General features: G+C 36.6%; 1 protein-coding gene and 1 long non-coding RNA gene across 11 annotated transcripts in view; one reads left to right on the forward strand and one right to left on the reverse strand.

Moving 5' to 3' along the window:
- Positions 1 to 6,846: 6,846 nt before the first annotated feature.
- LOC104596443 (uncharacterized) lies at positions 6,847 to 12,150 on the reverse strand. Of its 3 annotated transcripts, XR_016080651.1 has the most exons (4): positions 11,706 to 12,150; positions 11,533 to 11,583; positions 9,124 to 11,298; positions 6,847 to 7,264 (listed from the first exon to the last, which is right to left on the reverse strand). It is a non-coding gene; the product is annotated as an uncharacterized LOC104596443 (long non-coding RNA). The 3 variants fall into 3 exon arrangements; XR_016080652.1 differs by having other exon boundaries at positions 9,124 to 11,212; positions 11,533 to 12,150; XR_016080650.1 differs by having other exon boundaries at positions 11,533 to 12,150.
- A 6,870-nt stretch (positions 12,151 to 19,020) lies between these two features.
- Positions 19,021 to 21,142, forward strand: part of LOC104596442 (pfkB-like carbohydrate kinase family protein) — a 35,796-nt gene continuing 33,674 nt past the window's right edge. For 3 of the 8 annotated variants that reach the window (XR_016080653.1, XM_088895255.1, XM_088895256.1), the window contains exons 1-2: positions 19,302 to 19,328; positions 19,950 to 20,346. Coding sequence is in view for 7 of the 8 variants with exons in the window: in XM_088895255.1 (XP_088751381.1) it covers positions 20,109 to 20,346 (238 nt within the window). In the remaining variant the exon portion in view is untranslated. Of the gene's footprint in view, positions 19,139 to 19,238; positions 19,329 to 19,949; positions 20,347 to 21,142 lie in introns of those variants that run through there. The other 5 variants (XM_010257608.3, XM_019197630.2, XM_010257609.3 and 2 more) reach the window with 5 other exon arrangements.

The raw sequence follows: 21,142 nt of genomic DNA on the forward strand, positions 1-21,142 counted from the left end.
CCTAGAAAGTACTTGAGCCCACCTAAGTTCTTCATCTCAAACTCGGTTGCCAATTGCTTCTGCAGTGTTGCTATTTCTCCTAAATCATTCCCTGTGATAATCATATCATCCACGTATATTATTAGGGTTGTCACCTTTCCTCGTTGGTGCTTCAAAAATAGTGTATGATCTGAATTGCTTTGCTGGAAGCCATATTTTTTCATCGCAAGACTGAACCTCCCAAACCATGCCCGTGGAGATTGTTTTAGTCCATATAGTGCTCGTTGTAGTTTACACACAACTTGGTTCTTGGAGTTTGCTGTATAACCAGGTGGGATGTCCATGTATACCTCCTCTTCAAGATCACCATGGAGGAAGGCATTCTTCACATCGAACTGGTGTAGTGGCCAATCAAGATTTGCTGCAAGAGATAATAAGACTCTGACCGTATTTAGCTTGGCTACTGGAAAGAAAGTCTCTTGATAATCTACGCCCTGTGTCTGGGTATATCATTTTGCGACTAGCCTTGCTTTGTATCTCTCGACTATCCCGTCCGCCTTGTATTTGACGGAAAATATCCATTTACACCCTACCGGTCTTTTCCTTTCAGGCAAGGTGACTAGAGTCCATGTCTTGTTCTTCAGTAATGCCTCCATCTCTTCTTGTATGGCCCGAGTCCATTTCGGGTTTGTCAAAGCTTCTTGGACACTGGTGGGAATATGATTAGAGGACAATTCTTGCACAAATGATTTTAGAGGTTTGGTGAGTCTCTTCGTTGATACATAGTTGGCAATTGGATACTTTGTCCTCCTATCCTCAATATCTGGAGAATATCTGTTTGGCGGTTTGCCACGATTACGCCTGAAAGGTAAGGTGTAGCCAGCCGAAGTATCGTTAGAGCTTGAAGGTGTGGTAGGGGAGGTTACCTCGTGGATGCTCTCACGTGCTTCTAGGATATCCTCAGGAGGTGGGCTTTCCGGTACTAGCGAGGTTGGGGTCTCTACTTCTTCTGCTGGTAGAGGTGGCGATGCCGACGTTGAGGTCTCTGTAGATATTTCTGGTGTAGTCTCTGTAGGTGACTTACCGGTTGCTTCATTGACCACCATTTCTGTTGAAGCACTCGTATTCGGCCAGTCGGGTAAAAACCAGTTCTGTTCTTCACTCTGACTCTCCCCCTGAAGAGAAGAATTGGTTGTGGAAGGAGAGTAGAAGGTTTCAGATTCCAGAAAGGTGACATCCATGGTAACATAGGTACGGTGGGTGACTGGGTCATAACATCGGTACCCTTTCTGGTGTAGCGCATACCCCAAGAATATGCATCGAGCTGCCCGTGGATCCAGTTTTGTACATTGATTTGGATGTAGATGCACGAACACCACACAACCAAAAACTTGAGGTGGAATCATCAAAACAGAGGGCAATGAGACATGAGATGAAAGAGCTTGTAATGGTGTTTTAAACTGTAAGACCCGTGATGGCATTCGGTTAAGGAGGTGCACGGCGGTAGCAACAACATCAGCTCAATGTCGGTTAGGTACATGTGCTCCAAGTAATAGGGCGCGGGCAGTTTCGAGTATGTGCCGGTTCTTCCTTTCAGCAATGCCATTCTGTTGTGGAGTTTGGGGGCATGAAGTCTCATGAAGTAATCCATGGACCCAGAAATAATCTTCGAACCGTTGATTCATGTATTCCCCGCCATTATCAAACCGGAGTACCTGGATCTGTGATTTGAACTGAGTCTTCACCATTATATGGAAGGATTGAAAGACGGTCAGCACTTCATCTTTATGTTTTAGTAGATATAACTATGTCATGCGAGTGCAATCATCAACAAAGATTACAAACCATCGGAATCCAGAAACTGTAGTCACCAGGGATGGCCCCCACACATCCGAGTGAATCAAAGCAAATGGAACTTGACTTTTATTCATACTTAAGGGATAGATGGTTCTATGACTCTTAGCTAGGATGCAAGTGTTACATTGAAAAACATGCGGCTGTATATATGAAAATAACTCCGGAAATAAATGTCTCATATAACTGAATGATGGATGTCCTAACCGGCGATGCCAAATCCAAATCTGTTGTTCCTTGGTGCTACTTTGATGATGTGTATGATGCGCTTGACCTGTGCTAAGATCATCCATGTAGTAGAGCCCCCCTCGCCTAGTACCACGCCCAATTATCTCCTTGGTGAGAATATCTTGAAGAAGACAGAAAGTGGGATAAATGAGCACAACACAATTTAGATCAGAGGAGATTTGACTAACAGATAGTAATTTATGGGAGAGCGAGGGAACAAGCAAGGTGTTTTTCAAGGATATCGCAGGTGACAAGGTCACAGTGCCTGCTCCTGTGACTTGAGAGATTTCCCCATTGGCATTAGCAATTGTAGTCCGTCTTGGTGGTGAAGTCTTTGAAAAATCAGTAGCATCATAGGTCATGTGGATAGTACTTTTCAAGAGACCCTCTAGACTGGCGCAAGCGGGTCACATGGCGCCGGAGATTGTATACTTGCGAGGTATCACTGCCATCAAAGTACGTAGTAGCCACAGAATCCCACACCATCTTTGCTGTAGGGAATCGAACAAAGTTACCAATCAAGGATACGTCCATGGAGTTAATTAACCAACCTTTGACAATAGCATTGTCGGTGCGCCACCTTCGAAAGGTTGGGTCAGTCTATGGAGGCTGAGGAAGTTTGCCATTAATATATCCCAGTTTGTCTCTGCCATAGATATACATCTCAACAACTTGGGACCAAAGGGCATAGTTGGTGCCATCCAACTTAATACCGATCTGAGCGGCGGAGGTTTCTGCAGTTGAGATCGATTTGTGCAGGAGTTCAGTCATTATGGTGGTCAATTCAGTGAGAGTAGGAGTAGGCCGTTGTTCTCCAAACGGATCTGAGGTTTCCGAATCAGACATGATTGTGCCTACCGAAGGGTGTTCTTGCCGATGGCGTCGCGGTAGTAGAAGGAAGTCAGTAATCTCCCCCAACGCTGAGTGTCGGGGAACGGTGTTCGGTCGTTGCAGATCGCGAAGAGACAGGTGGATTGCAGCGGCAGTAATAGTTGTCAGCCACCGGCGACCACGGTGGAATCACAGCTCTGATGTGAAGGAGATGAGGGCTGCGCTTAGCAAGAGTTCACAACGGCAATATCAGCGGCAGTAGTACCTGCCGGTCTTGCAACGACAGTAATAGTAGCCAACCACCGAGGTCCATGGTGGGGTTGATAGTTCTGGATAGATCCACTGCCGGAGTTGCAGCGGTAATGGCAGCGGATAGAGCCACCGCCGGACTTGCAGCGGTAATAGCAGCGATCACCTCTCGGCGACCAAGATTTCGCAGCGATCAGGACCTGTAGCGGAGATAGCAGCGGTCACCTCCCGATGACAAAGATTTCACAGCGACCAGGATTTGCAGCGGTAATAGCAGCGGATAGAGCCACTGCCAGCGACCAAGATTTTGCAGCGATCAGGTCGTCGAGTTTATCACAGATCGGTATGCTCTGATACCATGATAACTCGAGTAGAATGAGAAACTCTTCTTCCTTTTTCCTTATTGTTCTTCCTTTGCAGGGATAATATATATATATATATAATACACACCTCTCTTAGTTATTATGTAAATTTTGGTTCTACCTCTCCTAGTTACATGCAAACTTAGGATGAGATTTATCCCTGAATTCAAGGGATATCTAATTTTACAGCTCACGCCAATACAAATTTGGAGTTGTTCGATATCAGCTCTAATAAGATTTCTGGGTCCATCCCTTTATGATTGTGTGAAGGTCCCAATAAGAGCTTAAAGGAGCTGTATCTTCAGAACAATCTCTTAATGGATACTATTTTGGCAGCTCTCTGTAACTATATATTCTCTGCTGGCTTTTCTTGATCTCAGCTTCAATTACCTCACAAGGACAATCCCTTCAAGCTTGGGTTCCCTATCTCCGCTCTATGATTTGTTAATGTGGATGAATTAGCTCCATGGTGAGATCCCATCGAAGCTCATGTCCATTAAAATGCTTGAAAATCTAATCCTGGATAGCAACGGTTTAGCTTGGACTATTCCTTTCTGGTTTAAGCAGTTGTACTTCTCTGAATTGGATCTCCTTGTCGAGCAATCAACTGGGGTAACATCCCATCGTGGATTGGTTAGTTGAGCAATCTAGCAATCCTCAAACTTGGAAACAATTCGTTCTCTAGTGCCATTCCTCCAGAGCTCAGGGACTACAAGAGCTTGATATGGTTGGATCTCAACGACAATAAATTGAGTGGGTCCATCCCTCCTACCTTATCAAAGCAATTTGGAAATATCGTTGTAGGGTTGGTTGCCGGGAAGAGGTATGCGTATCTCAAGAAGTATGCTGGAATCCATCGAGAAGGGTTGAATAGAATCCCACCCAGTACACTTTCAACTGACGAAAAGGGCAAAACGGTCTAAAAAAACAGAAGAAGGGTAGTTTTGGCATTATAGAATGCTTAACTGACGGAATGCTAACAGGTGGATCCAAGTGTCTATTTTTGAATGTTTAAGGTACTCAAGTGCTGCAATTGAAAGTTCAGAGTACCTATTTGTCACTACTCTGGCTCAAAGTTTAGTGTACTTATCTATAATCTATCCCTTTTTTGAAAACGTCACTGCACTGGCCCAAACTATCTCAATTTATTTATGCAAAAGATGTTAGAAATGAAATCATATAAAGGAACCCAAGAGAAGAGGAGTAACTCTAATAGGATAATAGGAGATAAAATGATAGAAAGTAAATTGAGATAGTTTGGTCACATGCATAAAAGACCATCTATAACACTTATTAGGAAAAATGATTTATTACAAGCTCAAGGGTCTAGAAGAGTTAAGGGCAAATGAAAAAGAACTTGGGTTGAAATAATCTGAAATGACTTAAGCACCCATAATTTAATGATGGATATGCACTAAATAAATGGAATAGCGAAAAGGGATTGGGTAACCAACCCCATATAGTTGGGACTAGGCTTCAATGATGATAACGATGATTTGAGTAGTTTGAAATAGGGTTGTTCATTAAATTTTGGTTGGCTTCAATTTAGTTATTATGTTAACTTGAGTGTTGGATTTGTTTTGGTTTGGCCATTTGTAAATTAGTCAAAACCAACTTGACCTGACCATAGATACATATAATATTTTATATTTTAAATTTAATTTTTTAATATGGGAAAGTGGGAAATTCCCATATTTTCTAGTTTAAAATATTTTACATTGTAACTTTTACTTTTTTAAATATACGTTTTGATAATATCATTATAATTTTTTAATTTAATTTCTTAAATTTAAACCTTTTGAACCAATCGACCAAACTAAAAACTGACCCAAATCGATACAATCTGAGTTAGTTTTCATCAATAGTCGATCAGTTTCAGGTGACCAACTGCCCAATCCAATCAAATTGGTTCGGTTGGCTAGACAACCTCTAACCAAACTGAACCGACCAATGAACATCCCTAGTTTGAGAAGAAGTATTTCTCACCACATTTTGTCATTATGTCAGCTCAAGCCCAAATTTATAATCTGGATTACCATTCTTCCATTATGCAAGGGAACCTCTCACATTGAGATCTAATCTATCATCGTTCAATGGATCAAACCACTCCATGGCTTTGTGAAAATTATTGTTGATTGACTGTTGGCATTGTTATTTGAGTTTGATTTTCCTCCTCATATAATTGGTCTTACATTTCTTGCAGCTGCACATTGGCAACATCTCTGTATATATTCGTGTAGAAATGTTCCCAACACACAGTTACAAGTGTTGTTAGGTGCAAGGACCAATTTTGTGAGGAAGAAATCTGGATTCTTTTTATTCATGGCCAAGATGGTCATTTTTATTATGGCAGGTGTATAATATAGTATGGTCAATGTATGCTCTTGGAAGTAGAATCTTTTGTTGCTTTTGTGATGGGCTTTGTTTTGTAGAAGAATTGGGTCTCTCCCAATGACTCCTAAGTGTTATTATTTCCTTGCAAATTGTAGACCTGTTCATGAGCTAGACTCAGATTTAACTTTTGCCAAAATTTGAATAAACCTGAACATGAAACAATGCAAAATTGAACCTAAGACTAGGCCTATGAACAGGTCTAGTGGACATTGAACCACCATAGCTAGTGTATGATATTATTATTCCATCATGCATGAAGCTACTTCATCATCGCTATCCTTTACTCCCGGATTTGGGAATGTTGTTGCTCATGTTCTTTCTCTTCAGAGTCTCTCTTTTGAGAGGATTGCCACGGATGGTTTGTCATTCCCCATAATTAGAGGCTTGTGTTGTAATGATTTGTATGACTATTGATGATAATGAGCATAATCAAATATTAGCTTTGGCCTTCCCAAAAAATTGTATAATGCACTTTCACTATTTACTTGTATTCATATAGGTTATTAGCACTACATGAAAAATGACTTTTAGTGGCAGTCAAAACTGTTGCTAAAAGTCCCAAAAACTGCCGCTATATGTTTTACCGGCAGTCAGCAAACTGTTGCTAAAAGATATGTAGTTAGAAGTTCTAGCAGCAGTTTTGCGACTGCCGGTAAAAATGAATGGCTACCGCTAAAGCTACTTTTAGCGGCAGTTTCAATTGTCACTATAAGATGATCTGGCTGCCGCTAGAAGTCTAAGACATTGTTTTAGTAGCATCCACCTGCCACTAAATCTATATTTCATATAAATAATCTATATTTTTTATATTATTCTTATTTTGTCACTGGATTATTGTAATCACACACTTTATTTCTTGGGTATTACAGATTAAAAACTAATAAAATGTCCAGTAGTTAGTGAATAGTATGGAGAATGATCACCGGTGATCTGATTGCATACATGGATCTAAATTTAAAACTGAATAATCTCATATGTTACCCATGTCAATTCAATACAACAACTTTGACCTTAGGAGACAATCCTGGCTGTAACTCATTGAGTGGGTCCATCAATAGAAATTGACACAGACCAAATTTTGGTCCAAATATTTTGTACCAATGAACTTAATAAATATAAAACCTTATAAACAACTTGATAGAGTAGTTTAAAAGATAAGAACATTTCCAAGTGATAATAGATTATTAATTGCCATTTCAAAGCATTTTAAAGTTTCACCCAAATAATTAGACTCTACAGCACTACACATGGTCACAAAAGAGCCACCGAGTAGCAGCAAGACATGCATTTTGTTAGAATGAACCACACATCCATGACCATTGAGTACTACATACATCAGACCAATCCATGGCAATTGGTCTTCATACCTACAACAAAGAAGATTCACAAAAGGTGTCAGTAATGGGTCTGATTTGAATTGTCAAAACAGGGATTATTTTTTATATACAATTCTAAACAAGGTAGGGTTGTCATTGGGTTGGTGGGTTAAGTGATAAATCTGCACTATCACTTGATCCTATCCTATCTGGTCCAGTATTTATTGGTTCTCAAGACATGTTTGGGTTGAGAAGAATCCATGCTAAACCCAGCCCATTGACATTGCAGAAAACCAAATTTGACCGGATCAGGTTGCCTTCAATTTTGATAATTCCTTCCTATTTAGTCAAATCAATTTGGGTTCCAGGGTTAAAGTATTACCATGTCAAAGAAAAGTTGTATAGAAATATAATGAAGTCATTTCTGCACACAGACTACTAATTAGCAATTTCTATATCTCATCTAAGTCCATATAACATCATCTAGAAAAGTAACAACTATTAAATTCCAAATTGAATAGTTGACTACATAATTTCTCATAGAAATAGTTAACTACATCATTACTGTATACTAATGTAAAGTCATCCAAGAACAATGAATGACCTGCAATTCACAATTACCCAACCAAATCTGTCTCCCAAACTTCCAACGAAGTTAAAAAGGTTCCATGATCCATCAATGGTTGGGTAGAGACTGCAAAATGAAGGTTGGCTTTTTATTCATTTAGACCACCAAACAAACACCAAATTTGTAGCATTAGAGAGACTAGGCAATTGGTTTTTTATGCACTAATAGATAATCAGAGTGGTTAGAGCTTGTTGTTTATGAGAGAAATGAAGGTTGGGGGCTAGTGAAAATTAGAATCCCCTATTGAATTATTAATGAAAATATGACTTGGCTTTGATTCGGGTTCTCTTAGAAAACCTTGTAGTTGTCAATTCTTTCAATAGTAATACAGATTATTGAAGAAAAATCTCAAGCTTATTGGGCAGGAAGCTCAATACAAAACAAAAAAGTTTTATCTAATTAGCTCTCGATAGTATATTTAGAAATGGTACTTCTCTTCTTCTGTTTTGGTGGATTTTTTTGGGGGCTCCTAATTGGATGTCATGTATAGTTTTTCCCATTGTATAGAGGACTATGTTTTGCCTTCAAAAGAAAAAAAGAAAAAGAAAACAGAGGCCCATGCTTTTGACATCAATACATTTTACTATACTTTACCTTAAAGAAAAGCTGAAATGGAGCCAATTCTAAAGGGCTGAAAATGACCAAAGCACTTGGAAACTTATTGGTGGAAGGAGACCTGAGGATGGTAATGGGTTGGGTAAAGAACATGGAAGGATTAGGCAACTAGCTAATAGGAGGGTGGCAGGATTTCAGTGAGGAGTTCAAATTTGACCTTTATCTTATTTGTTTGTGATAAGTAAAATAAGGAAGTAAAATGATGTTGTCCCCACTTTATTTGTTTGGGAGTGAGGCAGGAAGATAGGAGAGTTGTTCAAGGAAGTAAAATATTCCTCATGGTTTCTAGCTAGTTATGGTTTTTTCATCAAATATTCCTCATAGATCCTTGAGAATGGAGATTTATTAATTTTTTGGTTCTTGATTTTCAATTATAAGGGCCATCCTAGCACCAAGAAGTGATCAATTATAGATTGAAGGGGATAGAAGAGCTAGGGGAAGGCCAAAAAAGAAAATGATTAAAGTAGCGAGAAATGATTTAAGAGACTACAAATTTATAATTTGACAATGAATATGATAATGAACAGGATGGAATGGCAGAACAAGATTCATGTAGCTTACCACAATATAGTTGGGCCAAGGCTTAGATGATAATGAAACTAATATATCAGTTAATAGATTACACATATACAAACAGTTTGTTCCCTAACAAATAAAAGGCCATTACCCAATGTTGGTACCAGCTATACAGGGTCTTGGGAGGGGTAGACTGTATACAATCCTAACCTCTGGCATCATATCAAATAGCATATAGAAATATTTATCAGCTGAACCGATTCTCTCTGCACCATGTACAAAAAGGTCAAAGAAAATGATATTAATCAACATCAAAGAACATTAAAGATGTTAACAAATTTTTATATGGAAACACAATAAGCATGGGCATCACGTAAAATGACTTGGTGTCAATGCTATGTGCAAGATTTTAGATGGTTGTAACCATTTAATGAACTAGACCTACAAATAACTCTCTTTGTATAATCAAGATGTAAGTTTGTACATTCCTAGTGTATAGGTTCTGTGTATATGGAGCTCTTATATTGTTTTTGTCTTAACATATACTTATACAACTTTAGCAAGAAAGAGAAAAAGAAATAAGAAATAAAACATTTAGAGAGATTCAATTAGAGATGAGCTTCAAGCTGTTTTGTAGGGGGTATAATTAGCTAAAGAGATGAATGTTGTCAAATAACTCATTGAGGGGGACTCAAAGTTGCTATTAGTTGGATAAGGAATGTGGATTCTATTGTATGGAGACCTAAAAGGAAGCTGTAAAGAGGTTTAAGTGGTTGACATCCAACATGACAGTAAGGATTCAGTGGGAAAGGTTAGCAAATAATATTTGAAACTTCTTATTGGGTTGGCTTAAATTTTCACTTGTTAAATCAACCAAAAATTTTGAAAGTTCAGATGATAGGGTTACTTTGGAAAAGTCACCTAAAAGCACTATGAACATGTGATCAATCATTTTTTTTATTTTCCTTCTGCATACACCCCTATATTTAGTTTTCATAAATTAGAACTTTTTATTTTTTTTTGGTGATTACTTGTTAAAAAGAAGACATCTTCTGAAGGAAGTCTTAGAGAAGGGATCTTAGCAAGGAATTTGAAATATACAATTACAAATTTTGTTGAGGGTATATTTTTTATTTATCTATATATGACTTTGGCTAGTATAATACACTTCAACTAATTTTAACCGATGGGGTTCTACATTTATTGCAGGTGCAAGTCGTCTTTGAATAATTTTTCTACCTAATCTAATGACCCAGTCTCTTCTTAACCAAAACATAAGAAGGGTTACTTCAATGTTTCTTCTTAGTGAGAAACATCATGCAATTATTTTATATCAAGATTCATTCCAACCTATACCCCTAGACACCCTGCCTCCACCACAAATTGGTGTAAATATTTGCAACTTAACAAGAAAATATTATGCAATTATTTTATATTAGGATTAAAACAATGTCTAATCTGAAGTTGAAAAGAAGAATAAACAAATAAAACACCACATAAAGGTGAAGTCACTGTGCAAACTAAATAGTAGAGATATTTCTTTTACTTTTCTATATATTAAACAGTAAGCCCATACTACTCTTGTTGATTTGGGGAAGACTACCAATTAATAGAATTTTTTTTTTAAATAAATGCCTTTTTTGATAAGAAAATTATTGCTTATTGGTTTAACTTATTTCCATTATAATTAGTTTCTTAAATAAATTACCATTCACTAGAACAACTAAACATCATTTAGCACTTTTATACGTCAATATAGAAATGAAAAATTTTTCCCCACAAGAAAGGTCATGTTTTTCAAAATAATTCTTGCAATGAAGCTTGTGCCATGGTATAGTGTTCTTCCAACACTTTTAGAGTTGAGCATAACAACAAATAAATTATGGCTGACCAGAACAACCAACCATCTCCAGTTGTGTAGCCCTAGGTTAGGGGATGGATACCCCCGTCATGTAACCCTTCAAAAAGATATAAAAAATCTATAAATGAAAACTCTTTTTATAACAATCACTTAGATGAAAAGTTGTATGTATCACCCAAAAATTTAATCAAGGATTATGAATTTACCGGCTTAAGCTTTGAAAAACCCTACAAAACCACAGGCATGAAGACTAATTGCATCAGACCGGAACTAAGAAGACTAATTGCATCAAAACAAAATATTAGAAACATAAGGAAAACCTTGGTAAAGACAATACTTAACTTGGTTAAGCCGTGGGAGATACCTGCAAGGACAAGACCTAAAGGTACAAAAACTCTTCAAGGACTAAACCAGATAGTAGGAAAACCTAATCGGGAATCTCTGTGACTTATGCTACAGAAACACCTGAATGAGATGCGATAAACTCCTTTAACTGGGTAAATGACCATTTGTGATCCTAAAGGTTCTTTATGACACAAGATGGCTAATAAAACTCACAACTTCTAAATTTTGAAAATGTAATCTATAAACCCAATTTATTGATCAAAAATCTAAAAACACAAGTTGTATTAGGTGAAAGAAGTGCTTGGTGGAGAACAAAAATAAAATGAAATGGTGACATCGACCAAATAAATTTACCTATTGTCAGATGCTGTCCGGTGGTTTTAAGCTCAGCCGAGAAGGAGACAACTATATGGAATTTGATTGAGAGAGAGAAAGAGACAAGTCTCAATTTGCATATTTGGTGGAGAACAGGAATAAAAAATGGTGAGATCGATCGTATAGAAACAGAGAGAGAGAGAGAGATTTACCTCTGGTCGGATTTCGTCCGCTGTGCAATGGTGTTAAGCTCAGCCGAGGAGACAATGGTAGTCTGAAATTTGATTGATCGAGAGAGAGATGACAGAGAGAGTGGGATATACATAAAGGGTGGGAAGAGAATGAAATGTGGAGAGAAGAGGTGCAAGGGAGGAAATCCTACTCTCAATTAGCCCCCTCAAAAACTGCCGCTAGAAATGCTTTTTCTTGTAGTGTGGGTAGAGGCATAAAAATTATTGCTAGAACATATCAAATTGTATGATAGATGCATGATTGTGCATTGACATTAATTCAATTCATGAATGTCAAAAAATAATCCAATAACAAGAAGTTTGTATCTAATTTAATTTTTTCACCAATCAAGCACTATAAAATCTATTTTCTCTTATATTTGATCTTAGAACCTAAATTGAAAAAAACAAAATTTCCTTTTCTCATCCTAACCTTTTTCATCTCATCCTTTCTTGATAATCAAACAGGTCATAAAGAAATCTTGCAAACTCTCCCCTACTTTATATTAGAGGGCCTCTTCTTTCTCCATTACCCCAACCTATCTTCTCATTGATTCACTCTCTCCTCAAAATGCAGTTTTTTACACTCCCAGTTTACCACCTCATTCATGTCTTTACCTCTCCTATTGGCCCACATCATAGTCATTTCAAAAAATCAAATCGTTAGGGAAGTTGCCAAAAATTAGATACGTAGACCTAATGGAAGCATATGGAATTGGATTCATGCTATATTCTTTCCCTTTCTTCCTATCTCACTTGAGAAATCATCTATCAAGCCTTCTCGCCTTTCTTAAACATACCGTCTCAAAAGCACATTGCATGGATAGTTCATCCTTTATGAATATCTCTCTTTAGAAAAAAAGGACGTAATAGGTGAAGTTGGTTTATTGCCTTCTTAGTTTTGTAACAGTTTGTGGTGTGCTCTTCCACTTTTCCCCTGTTTATCAAACATCATGTCTCTTTGAAGCACATTGCAAGGTACTTCATTGTTTTCCATTGTCTTTCTCTATTTGGGACGAAAAAACAGGAACTCTCTTCCATTGTCTTTCTCAATATAAGTTCAAGTTTTCAATGAAGCAACCATTATCAACTTCCTGCTAACATCATCTACAGCCAGTTCAGCAGATATGTCAATAACTTAACCTTTTCCTTCTTTTGGATGTCAAAACAGGTGCTTTACCCCCTCTTTTTGTTAGATTCTTAGATTGGATGCATGTCTTAGTCAAACTATAGAATTAGTCGCTAGACCAACTAGAGAATAATAAAAAGTGTTTAAATTTATACAAAAAAAGGAAAATATAAAAAAAAAATTAATAGTATAACAACAAACAACTGGTGGGGCATTGTTGTAGATGTTGGTAGTATTACTTTTAAGACCGATTGATATTTTGGCTTAGCTTGAAAGGGGTACAAATGCAAATATATAGAGTACAAAACCTTGTATTTTGTATTATTTTCTATGTATTTGCACTGTGCATATTTGTATTTGTACTATTTCCAAACTGAATTTGGATTAGTTGAATGTGGTGGATGTTCAGCAGCTTGTGGAACCAATGATGAGATTCCACGCCATTAATAAATTCATGGTCCCCACTATAAAAGGTGTGGGTTCCACAACCTGCTGAACAACCATTGCATTCAGCTAAACTTTGTTCTTCCAAACTAAGCCATTGGTTTTGTGCTTCAATGCCAATTTCAATCCTTAAGTTTCTGCTTCAACTCATAATTATTAATACAAGTTGAAACACTCCCTTGCCACTGGATCCGTGGTAGTTTTAAGCAACTATGAGGTGTAGGAATGTGTATGGGTGGCATTAGCCAATGCCAACACAATGGAAACCTTGGAAAGGTCCATCTATTTTATCTTGAAGCTCTGGGGATTAGATTGCATAGAGGAGATAAACAACAAAGTTGGCGGTTTGATTTAGGATCAAAATATGGCCAAGAGTGTTAACAATATTCAAAAATCCAATTTCGAATTCGAGATTCAATATAATCAAATCAAATTCAGATAATTTGAATATCTAATCGGTCGAATCCATATATCATATTCATATCGCACAATTAATCGGATTTGAATTCAAATATGACCTAATTCAATTCGATAAATATCTAAATTTGACCAATTATTTAATTCTTATATATAGTATGTAAAATAGTTAAATGTTTTATATAATTTATATATATATAATAATTAAATTATATACATAGCTTTTATATTTATATACTTAAAAAAATAAAAAAAAATATTTTATATATTTATTAATTACCTAAAATAATTAATTGGCCGAATCCGAATTGAATCAAATATTTAATCGAATTCAAATATTAATTTTCAATAACCATTAGATATCAAATGTTCTAATCAAATTCAAATTCAGATATTGCCTGATTCGATTCAAATTCGATCCATTTACACCCCTAAATATGGGTATGTTCCTCACCCAGACTCGTTGCTTTACTCAGTGAGTCTCAGGTTAAGAAGGAAGATATTATGGATCGGATTATGTATATTTTAATCCAATTCCAACCCTTAAAGACCAAGTTCTAATGTTGGTTCGTGTTTGGTCGTACCACACATGTTACAAGAACCAATTTAGTCCAGCCAGATTACTTATAAATAATTAATAATTTATTAAATAAATTCCTCTTATTAATAAATATAATAATCATAGTTAATAATAATTATTATAACAATCATTGATTAAATTACTATTATTAATAAACAATATTTATTGTTAACAGATTACTGTCATCAATTGGAATGTAATTCTCATTCCCAATGGAGGGGGGAGGAATGACCATTCCCTCAAATTTCGATTATGCCCAACCAAATTGTTAGAATTAGCAAAAATTCTTGAAAATTTACAAAGATTATTGACATGCATAAAAAATACCAAGAAATGTCATAAATAATAAAAAAAAAACTATAGTATCCTCAATAAAATAGTAATCCTCGTAAACTATAGACATTAAAGAATTTTCAATAAAACAATGATTCTCATAAACTATAGAAAATTACCAGAAAATTTATAGAACTTTCAAGAAAATAGTAAATTCAATAATTATAAAAGAAAATAGAATTTATCATTAATTACTTAAAAAATCAGAAATTATATGTAATTTTTAAAAATTATCATGCATCATTAGTAATTTATTGCTAATAGGAAATTCTCATAAATTATTGAAAATCAACAAGAATTAATTTCCAGAAAATCCCAAGAAATTATCAGTAATTATTGAACATTCTCATAAATTGTCACTAATTTATTGTTAACAATTGTTGAAAATACTGTAGTTATTGATAACCATTAACTGATTAAAAGTTATAGATAATTGCCAAAAAGTAGAGAAAATTACCATTAAGAAATTTTAGAAAACTATAGAATTTTCAATAATGTGGTGATTCTTATAAATTATCGAAAATTAACATAAATTATCAATAATTGTTGAAGACTACTAAAATTACTAGCAATTATCATAAATTATTAGTAATTACCAGAAATTAACCCTCTCTATTGGATATTGGGCACAATTACCAAAAAACTACCATATTACTCCTCTATTGATTCATATCTACTCCCATATTTAATTCCTATTAAATCTCTTATTAGATTCAAAAATTTCATGTTAACCAACAATTAATAATCTATTAATTCTTATAAAATCTTAGTTTTTTATCAGCACAATTTCTCCTATTAATTAAAAAATTATATGTCGTTGCTGATGTTTTTTTTTTTTTTTGATACAACTAGGAGGAAACAAAGAACTAAAACAAAAAAAAAGGCATATAGACACTAAAAAGAAGCATGCCGATTAATAAAATGACCCCAAGCATCACAAAAACAAATGTAGGTGAAGAGATGATCTACAAGCCTCAGACTAGAGAAGGATAATGCGTGACCCAAGCTTGCCAAACAATCTGCTGCAAAATTTTCTTCCCTAAACGCATGAAAATAGGAGATGTTTAACTCATGAGTCCGAGATGCTAACGTTCATTGATGAGATTGCATAAGTTCCATGGAGGCACCAAACATTCACGAAGGCAGTCAATAAGGCTAGAATCCCCTTCTATGATATATTTGTTCTAAGGAAATTTGGATGCAATGTGATGGGCTTCAAGAAGTGCCCATGCTTTTGCCTCATTTATCAAGCATTCTCCAATGTTTCTACAAGTCACCCATATAATTTGACCCCATTCATCCCTCATGATAACTCCAACAACTGAGGTGCCATGGTGAAGTCCATTTGTTTAAATTATCCTTCTTCTTTGGTTAAGGGTAATAGTTGACAAGCACCTAGGGGTCCGTTTGGTTTGTGATCGGAATCGGAATGGCCTATTCCCCTTGTCTGTTTGGTTCAAACAGGAATCGGAATCGGATTTCGATTAGTGCTGTTTGGTTCACCAAGAGGCTAGAATTAGAACCAACCACGGTTTCCAAATTTGCCCTAATAAAAATAAAAAAAAGCAAAAAATGCATGAAAATACAAAAAAAATGCAGAAGTTTTGCAAAAAAAAAATGCAGAAATCATAATAATTTTGCAACAAATTCAGAAAAATCATGAAAATACTCAAAATTCAGAAAAAAAAACAGCAAATTCAGAAAAAAACGTAGTAAAACGTAGTGAAAGTCGTATTTACTTGAGTTGGGATTTGGCCTGGACTTGATCGATGCAACAAGGACGAGTTTCAGTTGATTTTTCACCTTAGGTTTTTGTTGTGAGCCACAATGACGATCAGTAATGTGGACGGGGGTGATTCACAAGAGAAGACAACCTCACTAGTGTGGACTTTGCTTGAAATCTAGAAGAAAGATGGATTCTCTCGAGCGATTTTCGTTATAGATGGTTTTTCTTAACATGTGACAAAGAACAATAACATGAGAGTCCTTGGAAAACTGACGAAACCGATGGTTGACGAGAGTAAACCTAGAAATGGCGAAAAATTGCTGAACATATGTAGGAAAACTGGATTCGCGCCGCTACTGGATTGTCGTCTCATCGAGGAAGACGATGAACAAGTATCCGTAAATGTTGTGCTTTGCTCGCCGAAAGAGTGATAGGAATGATAAAGGAGATCAAGAAAAAATAGGGGAAATGGGAGAATGAGAAAGGAAAATGGGGGAAGAGAGATCAGAAGAGAGGGGTTTCGGTCCAATTTGCCGCTACAACGACCATTGCATCGACAAGGACAGAACAGAGGGAGGGAATGTGAGAAGAAGAAGAAGAAGAGAGAGGAAAGAGAGAAGAGATTGACCTCCTCATCGGAGATGGGGTTGACGGCAGTAACGACAACGGCATGGGATTCTTCTTTTTCACCGCAACTCAATCTCGCAGGTTGGATTGGAGGGTTTTTTGTCCAAAAAGAAAAAAATGGAAACTAATAGTAGAATGAAAATCACATTCCGGGGGAGGGGGTTGGGAATGGCCATTCCCACATATGGGGGAATGACATTTCGATTCCTTATTCCCATTCTGGTCGACCAAACATCCAGAAATGGAATGACCCATTTCGATTTCGATTACAGGGTCCTATTCCCTCGAACCAAACAAACCGTAAATATTCATCAAAATCTCTTTTAATGAATATGGGAGAATGGCATTCCAATTCCTTATTCCCATTATGGTCGACCAAACATCCAGAAATGGAATGACCCATTCCAATTTCGATTCTAGGGACCTATTCCCTCGAACCAAACAGACCGTAAATATTCATCAAAATCTCTTTTGACTTTACTAAATACTTAATCTATGGGAAGATTTTTGTTATTAAAAACCTTGTTATTTCGCCTTTTCCATAAGTTCCACATGATTAAGCTAACTTTTTCTAGAGAAAGCTTTGAATTATGTTTTGAATCAGCACTGGCAATACTATCCCACCAACATTCAATACTTTTCTCTTGATTTGGCACAAGAATAAATTCGCTACATCTTTGCCAGGTGTTTTAGGTCTTCTTAATTTACACAAAAAGAATAATCAACATTATCAACAAGATGTAATTTTTCAACCACGATTTTGTTAACAGTTTATTATTTTAAAACTAAATACATAAAGTATGAACTTTAAGGGAAATTTTCGGTTTCCAGATTTTGCTTAATCTCTTATCATCTGCATACACTCCACATAGCACAATATTCAATAGGCAAGAGTCCTCACCGCCACACTCGAAAAAATGAACATGTTAAAGTAAATAATATTGGGCTTTAGTTTTTTACATTTATAAAATTCTTCTGCATTTTCCTATGTTTCAAAAATATATTGATAATTTACTTTTCTTTTTTCAATTCATCATGATATGTAATTCTTTCTAATTTTTTGGTAAATTATCATGTATCTTAATTAAAACTGACCAGTCTTTTTCTTTTTAAATCTTGGAACGGGAACCGTTTACACATCTAAGAGAGAGAGAGAGAGAGAGAGAGGGGGAGGGGGAGGGGGGGGGGGGGACCGGGGGAAGAAGGGAAATACCCAACTCAAAACTTTCATTTGATCATTTCTATAATAGCGCGCGATTCGAGGTCAACAGGTACCAATTATCGCAACAAAGGAAGCTATAATAGACCATGCAAAAACCCTAAAAAAACTCCTAAAAGAGAAGGGCAAGTAAAAAACACCAAGGTCTCTACTCTCTACTTGATTACAGCGGCCTCTGAAGCATCTTCCCTGGACGAAGAAAGTTTGGGGTCTCCGGTGGCGTCGTCGTCGTCGTCGTCGTCGGGATCCCTGGTAGGATCAGATTTGTCCATCGCCTCCCGAGCTTTGCCGAGAAAGGGTTTGAAAGCGAGCTCTATGGTTAACCACCCGAAAGCCAAGGCTCCAAACACCACGATTGCCGATTTCAGAGAATTCGTCTTCGTCGATTGCTTCATTTTTCTTTTCCTCGCTCGGTTGAACTTCCCGCACCTCTTCCTCCTTGAAATCGAAAAAGAAGGGCATAAATAGGGCGAGGGCAATCTTAACGAAGAAGGCATCGTTTGGTTGACCCAAAATTAATGGACTATGTTCTATGTACGCCCCGGCTCATCTCCGTTCGGCTCAAGGTCAAACAGCGGGTCCTCCTGGTCCAACCATCTTAAATGACCTGTACGGTTTGGGAAAACGGTGGGTGCAGTTTGGACGGCTATGATTATGCTTGGCTTCATCAGAGCTTGGTCCCACCTTGTTGATCTGATGATCATAATCTCCTCTAATGTTTTCAACGTTTGAGATCTTGAGGGGGGAACACAAAGATATCGGATGGTGAAGACGTGAAGTTTTGTCCTACTTGTAGGCCCGGCCCCCCCATGGAAACGTGGCACTGGAGTTGCGTAATGCGCCCCCTGCTTCAGGCTTCAGCCATCTGTTTATTTCATTTCTACTTCCTAAATGGTGCAAAATTACGGACTCTCAGGTGCCCATCAGCGTTCTACCCAAGGCAAAGTTCTCATCTCTGTTCTCATCAGCTTCTGCTTACCTTTCTCTTCTTTGAATTGGGAATCTTATTCTGTTCTCTTTTCTCGTTAATTTGTTCTCAGTTACAGTTGATATCTTACAAAAACGTCTATGCTGCTTCAATTTCGTCTGTGTTGTTGAAGTTCAGGAGGTTCAGAGCCAGCTTTTGTAAGGTAAACTTGCATTCCTTTAAGGATTCAACATTCGAGAAGAGTTCTGTTCACGATGTTACGCATACCATCGAATATTTACTATTTTACTCAGCTTAATATATCTTAGTATCTTCTTTTGTTGTAACAGAATTAGATTAAATTGGTCGATTCAGATTGTGCATTTGCAACAGCAGCTTAACATTACTGGTTCCGTTGGTTCATTTCAGCTCTAGATTATCCATAAAAAAACTGACACGAATTGTCTTCTATTCTTTTGGCATTTAGATAATTTCCTACTTGCAAGTGTCTTGGCTTGTCAATGCCAATAACTTTTCTGTATACCATCTTTTGATTCACCTTCCTGCTCGTAAACTTTTTCTGGAATGATATGACTGCATTTGTCTCCCGTTCTTATGCCCATTTTAATTCATTCGTGTGATGTAAATGTTGAAGTTTGAATGCATTGGGATCTTGAATTATGTTACTCAGATGTAGCACAAACATGATATTGATATTGGCTCGGATACAGAATTTATATTGGAATTTAAAGTATCAAACATGAAAACGGAGCTCATTTGAGTCATTTCTAGGTATTCAGTTAACCTAGATTTTAACAATAATAGGTGTTGGTAAATTTTGCAGGTTTTATTGAACTATTGTGCACTTTGTTCTCGTTGCCATCAAAGCTGTTTCTCAGTTGTCTTGTTCTCCCATTCCACTCTACCAGGAGAAATATCCAATATTGAAGCATACACCATCAAAGGGTAATGCCCATTTGCACAGACTTATTAAACAATTCTCATGAATCCTTCCTTAACTTTCTGGGATAGCCCAAACAATTCTATGTTGGCCTCCTCAGCTATTTTTAGGAGACAACAGTTCTTGATAAGATCTCTGGGAGGTCATAGCAGTAACATACACAGGGAAAGGATGCAAGCAATAAAGTGTGTTAGTGGATCTGCTTTGGAAGCTGATGGTCAGAGCATTTTAAGAGCAATAGTACCAACCTTTGACCCATTTCGGTACAAAGGACAGGCAGGTGAGCTCCTATTTATTGTGAGGAGCATTGGTGGTTGACAATGTCTACTTACCATTCTCAATGAAGTTTACTTGTTACTTTTCATATTTCTAGGATTTATTTTGTGATTTTTATTATACAGTACTTGATTTCTTGTAAATTCAATTATTTATTTTTGTTTTGGATATTGTGGAATGAGAATTATCTCCTTCTTGAATAAGGAAGATTTTCAGGTTTCTTGTAAACGAAATCACACAATGGGGGTTCACAAAGATTGGAATATATTATTACTTGATTACACACCAGATTCAGGATAGAGACATTGATAAATAAATTAGTATATCACTATTTCTATTATTAGATATATTGCTTCACTTTTCCTGTCCTTTGGGATCTATTTAGAGTCTTCTATCTTGTATTTAGATTTCTCTCTGAAGTCACCATGGGGTTGGCTTGGATTGGTACTTGAAGTGTAAGAAAGCATTGCAATTGATGGATGAACTTGGGGATACTGGATAGATAGCTAATCAAGATAAACTTCTATTAAGACCTAAATCAAACCAAAGAAGCAAGTTTTGCTGCTTTAAATGTAAAGAACAAGTAGGGCAATCATGTTATTCTCTTTTATATTTGACTTTTGAGTTAGCTAAGGTAATGATAGTTGGGGATAGGAGAGTTGATATTATTCTTGTCATCATTAGGTCAACCTGATTTTGACTTGTTGATCCAACTAGAACTGTCCGGGATGTTCATTTTCTATTTGATCTTGGAGTTGGTTTTACTAGCAATTATTCAAACATACGTGTTCCTTAGAATA

Source organism: Nelumbo nucifera, chromosome 1, assembly GCF_055504915.1.
Source record: "Nelumbo nucifera cultivar China Antique chromosome 1, China Antique-T2T, whole genome shotgun sequence".
In the NCBI taxonomy this organism is placed as follows: Eukaryota; Viridiplantae; Streptophyta; class Magnoliopsida; order Proteales; family Nelumbonaceae; genus Nelumbo; species Nelumbo nucifera.